The sequence below is a fragment of the Miscanthus floridulus genome, chromosome 13 (genome assembly GCF_019320115.1).
Source record: "Miscanthus floridulus cultivar M001 chromosome 13, ASM1932011v1, whole genome shotgun sequence".
In the NCBI taxonomy this organism is placed as follows: Eukaryota; Viridiplantae; Streptophyta; class Magnoliopsida; order Poales; family Poaceae; genus Miscanthus; species Miscanthus floridulus.
In genome coordinates this window covers 17103148-17110949 of record NC_089592.1, presented here as the reverse complement: position 1 = coordinate 17110949, position 7802 = coordinate 17103148, and the positions used below count along the sequence as shown (strand labels likewise).

The 7802-nt window shown below is 50.2% G+C and overlaps 1 protein-coding gene across 1 annotated transcript; it reads left to right on the top strand.

Annotated features, from left to right (window-relative positions):
- Positions 1-566: 566 nt before the first annotated feature.
- On the top strand, positions 567-2235 carry LOC136502175 (UDP-glycosyltransferase 83A1-like). The gene is made up of 2 exons (XM_066497647.1): positions 567-1091; positions 1189-2235. The coding sequence occupies exons 1-2, from the start codon at positions 590-592 to the stop codon at positions 2088-2090; spliced, it is 1404 nt and encodes a 467-aa protein (XP_066353744.1). The 5' UTR covers positions 567-589; the 3' UTR covers positions 2091-2235.
- Positions 2236-7802: the final 5567 nt, after the last annotated feature.

Below are 7802 nucleotides of genomic sequence, written 5' to 3'. Positions count from 1 at the left end.
TGATGTTTAGATCTGGGGTAGTGCGCCCATATTGCATGCGACACTCCAATACGACGAAAATCTTCTTTCGGGCATCTCGTACGTCTGCATTCGCTCATATTCTGTGCATGTGTGCGTATTGGCTGACGCCATTTGTGCCGCCTTCAAAACGACATGAACTTACGTGCAGGCCTGATGATGCAGACTCGCTGCAGGCAGGATGACTTGACAAGTGCTTCGCATACAGCCTGCCAAAGCAAGCTGCTATATATATACCTTCTCGGATTCGTCTCAAAACTATGCAGCGATATTCACAAGGAACTCCATCATAATCAATCCAACGCAGTGCTCTGCTGAGTGCTGACAGAGAACAAACAAGGCCGAAACTGGGCAATTGGCATGCATGCTTCGCCTTCGCTTGTATCTCTACAGAATAATACTACAAGACACGCGATGATTGGCCGGTTTGCTGAGCAGAAGAAGCAACCAAGGCATCTCACACTCTATATAATACCCAAGCAATCATTCCAATGATCATTAACAACTCAGTTAGCATCAGCTTAAGTGAGTGCGTGCGTAAGTGGCAAAGATACCGTGCGCAGAACCAATCATGGCGCCTCCCCCTCACGCGCTCGTCATCCCCTACCCAGCGCAGGGCCACGTGATACCTCTACTGGAGCTCGCCCACGCGCTGGTCGACCGGGGCTTCACCGTCACCTTCGCCAACTCGGAGTTCAACCACCGCCGCGTCGTGGCCGCCGCCACCGAGTCGTCGCTGCTGGACCGGAGTAGTAGGATCCGGCTGGTGGCGGTGCCGGACGGCATGGAACCAGGGGAGGACCGGAACAACCTCGTCAGGCTGACCTTGCTCATGGCGGAGCACATGGCGCCTCGGGTGGAGGACCTTATCAGGCGCAGCGGCAGCGACGCGGAGGGCGACGGGCCCATCACCTGCGTCGTGGCGGACTACAACCTCGGCATGTGGGCGCTCGACGTCGCGCGGAGGACCGGCGTCAAGTCGGCCGCCATCTGGCCGGCCTCCGCCGCCGTGCTGGCCAGCCTTCTCAGCATCGACAAGCTCGTCCAGGACAACATCATCGACCCAGAAGATGGTACACATAGTAGTGTGTGTGTGTGTGTGTGTGTGTGTGTGTGTGTGTGTGTGTTATAGTAAACTAAAATAGTATACACCTGCAAATGATAACGCAGGGTCTGCACTGAGCCAAGGCACGTTCCAGCTGTCCCCGGACATGCCCGTGATGCAGACGGCGCACCTCGCGTGGAACTGCATAGGTATCCAGCACGGGCAGGCGGCGATGTTCCGGTGCCTCATCGCCAGCGTCCGCGCGGTCGACAAGTGCGACTTCATCCTCTGCAACTCCTTCCACGGCGCCGAGCAGGCGACCTTCGCGCGGTTCCCGCAGATCCTCCCCGTCGGCCCTTTCCTCACGGGCGAGCGCAAAAAGGCGGCGGTGGTGGGGCACTTCTGGCGGCCCGAGGACGACGCGTGCATGTCGTGGCTGGACAAGCAGCCGGCGAGGTCCGTCGTGTACGTCGCCTTCGGCAGCTTCACAATGTTCGACACGCGCCAGTTCCGGGAGCTCGCGCTGGGGCTGGAGCTCTCCGGCAGGCCCTTCCTCTGGGTCGTGCGCCCGGACATCGTCCTCGGCGGCGACGTCCACGACTACCCCGAGGGCTTCGTCGACCGCGTCGGCGGCGCGAGCGGCCGCGGCATGGTGGTCGCGTGGTCGCCGCAGCAGAGGGTGCTGTCGCACCCTTCGGTGGCCTGCTTCGTCTCGCACTGCGGGTGGAACTCCACCATGGAGGGCGTCCGGAACGGGCTGCCTTTCCTCGCCTGGCCATACTTCGCCGACCAGTTCGTCAACCAGGTGTACATCTGCGACGTCTGGAAGGTCGGGCTCCGGGCCGAGGCCGACGAGTCGGGCGTCATCACCAAGGAGCACATCGCCGGCAGGGTGGAGGAGCTGATGAGCGACGCGGGCATGAGGGAGAGGGTGGAGGCCATGAAGAAGGTTGCGCATGAGAGCATCAACCATGGGGGCTCGTCGCACCGCAACTTCGACATGTTCATTGAGGCCATCAAGGCATGAATGATACTCCTATATATATGCGTACGGTTCTAAGACGTACGCATTGCTGCTGCCGTGGCATTGGGAGGGATAGCTCCTGCGAGAGCTTTTACAAGTGGGGATGATACTCCTCCCAAGATATCTTTTCATGAATTCACCGATTACACTCTATATGTGCTTCATCCTTTGCATTGTATCTGTATAGGCTTTTAATATATATTTCGATTTAGATGAAATCTTAGTTTAAGTTATATGAACGTGGGTTCGTCGGACGCTTTCTAATAAAGCTGGGTTGGGCCTTCGTTTTCAAAAAAAAAAAAAGTTATATCAACTCTTATTGCTTCTCTTTTGTGACATCCTGAATCTATAAATTAGTTTTCAACTTTTGATCATCTTAGTTGTTATAATTTTTTTGAACTAACTGCTAAATTCAAACTCTAGTGCTTTATTGCATCATTTATTAAAATAGTGCTCCTCCGGTCGCTGTCGTACTCCTGTTTTTAATCACCACATCACGTGGGGACAGTGGATGCCTGTGTGGTCTCCAGAGCCTCTTCCGAGACTCCTTTATTTATTAGTTATTTATGATCCGTTTGGTAGGGCTTTTGCTCAAACTATTTTTCAGCTTTAATTAATGAAACATATAACGTCTTCTCACATGCACAGTTCTCATGTTTCGGCTCTCTCTCTCTTAGCTATCTTTTACCAAATGTGTTTTTTTGAAAACAACTTTTGGTTCACCGGTAAAGCCGCTCTATGGAACCAAAGCTAAAAAAAAAATTACTTCACTAGCGAAGCTAAGCCGTACCAAACAGGCTGTTGGTACTCTGTCCATTCCAAACTTTAAGATGTTTTGGCTTTTCTAGATATATAAACATTATTTTAAAGCTATAGTTAAGCAATTTAGCGCTGCTAAAGCGCAATATCTCTACAGTGGCACAATGGTCCACCGCGCCACTGATTGTAGCTGGCGGCGGATTGAGCGGTGGTTGCGGCACCGGTGTCCGGAGCGTCGTTTTCAGCAGCATTACAGCCGGAGAACGGCAGCCTGGAACGACGGCGGCTCGGACAAGACTCGTGGCCAGCAGGGGCGAAGCTATCATCAAAATTATGGTGTTGTACCACTCACAGGTGCCGGAAGCACGTCCGGGCTTGTGTGGTTCGTGGCCATATGCCCGCTGTGTTGTTCGGGGCGTCACAGGTGCCACTGCTGAAATGGGAGAGCGTCGAGGCCAGGAGCGTCGTCGTCATGAACACCGACACCGAGCGCCGCTTCGCCATACATGCTTCGCGCTCGTCAGCCTCCACGGCTCCACGCAGATCTGAAGGGTGTCCTCTGTCGGAGAAAGGGGACAATGTTGGCGATGGTTGCGGCGGCGGAGCTGGTGTGCTCCTCTCCAATCGTATCGTGCGCTCAAATCAAATCATTTGACTTCTTTATGTGTCGATCGTGATATCGGGAATGTTCTTACGGTCAGGATAGGTCTAGTGGCCACAGATACACGTGGAAAATCCACTCTCCCAGCAACACGAGCGGGTTGAGCTTGAGTTCAGCTTGAGATTGTCATTATTCACTTACAATGCCATAGGATCTTAGCAAATCTAATCACTTGTTTCCTAACACTAATTGCACTGACCCCCTAGAAAAAAAGATGCCCACAGCCATAGGGCTGCCTGCTCCTTGCAGCGAAGCATAAGGCGGCGGTGCTCCACCGTAGGTTGTCCTACTCCTGTTGTCAATCACCGTCACGTGGGGATGGTGGATGCCTGCCTATTTAGTACTACATCAAAAGAATGCAATTCTGGCCACATTCTCGATTAAACTGTCCAAAGTTTGACCAAATATATAAGAAAAAATATTGATATTTTTTACACCAATAAATACATTATGAAAATATATATCATGATAAATCTAATGACATATAATTGATGTCATAACTATTTATACTTTTTCATCGCAAAAAAAACTATTCATACTTATATATATATATATATATATATATTGGTTAAACTTGAGATACTCTACCTTGATACTATGTTAGTATTTGCATTCTTTTCCGGACGGGGGTGATTAGCATCAGGTGCTAAAATACGTTCACAAGTTATGAAAAAAAAATCACACTATCTTATTGGTTTGGTGAGACCTGGGACCATGTCAAATGTCTGTTGGTTAGTTGTCTCCGATCAGGGCAGCGATCAAAAAGACTGTTAGAGCCCTAAAGATCCGGTCAAATCTTTAACTAGCCGAGATCAATTCTAACACCGTTGAACTCCCAAATCCGACGGGGAAATTCTCCCTCCGTTTTTATTGTATGTTATATTAGGTTTATTTTAAGTCAAACATTTTAAGTCAAAAAAATTATATAGTTTTATGACATAAGATTTATATTGAGATTCACTATGAAAATACTTTATAATATATAATTCATATGTTATAAAATTATAAGATTTTTTTAATTAGATTGTCACAGATAGTAATATTTGACTTAGAAGAAACCTATTGTTAAAGATGGCCAATGGGCCGGCCCGGCCCAGCCCGGCACGCGCCCGTCAAAAGCACGGCCCGACGTTAACGGGCCAGGCACGACACACCGGGCCGTGCCTAAAAGGGCCACGGGCCTAGCCGATGGCCCAGGCACGACCTGCTGGGGCATTTTTCGTGCTGGGTCGGCCCGAAAAGCACGGCCAATCCAGCGTATCGGGCCAGCCCGAGGCCCACGAGAGAGGGAAGGGGAGAGCAGGAGGCAGAGCAGCCACAGGAGGCGGCTGCCGCCACCGGCGCGCTCGCCCAAGAGGCAGATCCGCCCGCCAACGCGCTCGCCCTGGAGGTGGGGCCGCACGGGGAGGCATGGAGGAGGCGGTCGCCGGTGCGCTTGAATCCGGCCGTCGTTGCTCGAATCTGGCCGCGGACGCCGCGTGCGGGAGGAAGACGGCTGCGCACGGGAGGGAGACGGCTGGCGCGCTCGCCCCAGAGGCAGATCCGGCCACCAGCGCGCTTGCCCTAGAGGTGGGGCCACGTGGGGAGGCATGGAGGAGGCGGTCGCCGGCGCGCTTGAATCTGACCGTCGCTGCTCGAATCTGGCAGCAGACGCCGCGCGCGGGAGGGAGACCACCACGCGCGAGGGAGACACCGCCGTGTGGGGAAGAGGCAAGAGGGAAGCGCGAGCTGCGAGGTGAGAATGGGAGGAGCCGAGGACGGATCAGATGCCACCTAGTGAGAGCCGAGAGGAGATGAGAGAGCGGCACGGCGGGGAGCGGGGTAGCCAGGTAGGATTTAGGGTTCGGGGTGAGGCGGGGGGAGGCGGGGAGCTAGGCTGGGCTGAATGTCACCCTGCAGGGGAGGGGAGGGAGCTGTTGGGGGCACCGGGCTGGTACCGGGCCTGACGTTGTTGGCCGGGCTAGGCCGTGCCGGCCCACGTGCCTGAGGTAAGGCCTAGGCACGACCTGCTCCTCCGGGCCAGGCCGTGCTTGGGCTGGGCCCAAAAAATGGGCCTCGCGCCGGGCCGACGGGCTTGGGCTGCATGGCTATATACACCTATTGTGACATGTAAAAAGAACATAGGGAGTAGGCCATGCAAGGTAGGAATAGGGGAGTGGGACCAATTCTGACCAGCGCCTGCTACATTTGGTATGGATGGCGGGAAAGGGTGGGTGGTAGGCAGCGGCGGGTCCAGGAAATATTTCAGGGGGGGCTGAACAACACTGCTGCTCGATCTTAAGTCTCAGCCCCCCTACACTATAGAACTTTGCCTAAAAATTCATGGGGGCTCCACAGGAGGTTCCACTGCTCCGGTATGGGTAGGGGGGGCTCGAGGCCCCCCCCCCCCACCCCCCGCCCCACCGTTGGATCCGCCCTTGGTGGTAGGCATGTTCCTAATGGACACCCGCGTGAGGGTTGGGAGGGAGTGGGTGTGAACATGATATAAACATAAAAGCTGGGGAATATCCTTGAGGAGTTGTGGTTTGGGGATGTTTCATTTGAGGGTTTGATAAGGGGCTTTGTAGCAAGCCATTTTGTCCATCAGTCCTTAAAAGTAAGATGAGGGTCTACGTATATAGGTCTTGTTGCGGTTGCTCTAAGACATGATGTATTATTCTTATATGAACTTCAATAACAATATAAACTTCTTGATCTTTATATAATGAGACATCAGAGTCAAAGATTTATTAGGAAGACCGTGTCGTGAGCGAAACCAGGGAGAGTACTAATAACAAGCTCTTTATTCAAATTATGGTTATGACATATTTCAATCAATCATTCATATCACGCAAGCATATAACTAGTTACCAATTCGAGTCTCATACTCTCATAGCCAGCTTGGAATCAAGCCCTCTCCTCCCACAACATTTCATAAAAGCAACAACACTGGCCACTTTTGCCAGGGGGATTTGAGCATTTCACAACTGGGTCGACATACCCATTAGCCTTGCAAACCTTGGAGCGCGTTTGATTATCGCATTTCCCTCCATGCAAGTCAATACAATTTTCTGCACTATGAGAAAACTAAGTAAAAATGTAATAATATAGACATCCTTTCAAAGTTGAAATTGAATATATGCATGGTGACAAGTAAAAAGAATACATAGGGATTAATTTATGCACAACCTTTTAGCCCTTGCACAAGGTAGGGTGAGAACACCATGCCATGACCATGGTGGTCGCCAAGAACAGAGCTCTAGTGCCCATGTTTCCTAGGAGCACTACAAGTGCTTCCAGTGGTTGCTCCTATGTTTGAACGTGGGGTTTCAGTGCTATGTTTCTGTTTCGGGCATACTTATATATATGGGATGTAGGTCAGGACTAATTTGAAAAATAATTACTCTCTCCTGCAATTACATTTTCTGCTTGGTTATTTTAGGATGTATTCGATTGTTTATTGAAACCTTCTATATGTACGAATGGTTCTTAGACTGTGTCACCATAGGCATCACGTGAAACTATTGAGGACTAGAGAGGTTCACGCACGCCATTCGTTGTAGTATACTCTCTCTGTCCAAAATAAATATATTTATAAAAAATTTCAGAGAGGTAATGTCCCATATTTTTGTAGAATGTTATTTTTAAGACAATTTAAACCTCGTAAGGTTATTTATTTTGGGACGAAGGAGTAGTGTAGAAATTGTCATATTTATGCACTACTAGTTACTCCCTGTATTATTTAAGTAGTTTCATTCTAGATTTGTCCAAAATCAAATATTTCTATGTTTGTCCATCAGTTTCTAGAAATTTGTATAGCTTGGTATATATCATAAGATTGATTTATTGTTAGTGTTTTGTACCACTAGTGAATAATTTTAGTATCACGCGCAATATAGATCAAAGGGGTAGTGCACATGGCATGAGTATATATACTGGATTAGGCGGGGTGCCCTATGTCTGGCGTATGCTATATTGCTTACGCCTGAATGCTGTGGGTTCGGTCCAGTAGGCGAGATGTGTTGAGATATCAATGTTGTTGAAGGGGTTTTGCCGATCACGGGCTCCCTACGTCCCCTTATATAGCCTTTTTTTTGGGGGGGGGGGGGGGGCGAAGGTTACCGACAATCCCAATTTGAACGATTTATAAATTGGTTTCCTAGTCGGTTACAATAGAGTCTGGGTCCAATATGGTTTTTATGTGTATCTACCTATGCACTGTTGAGCATATCAAGGCCCAATTTTGGCTTTGGGGTGAACACAAGTGATGTAACTAACATGTGTTTTGCAGCAAATTAATCACACAGGTTAAGTCA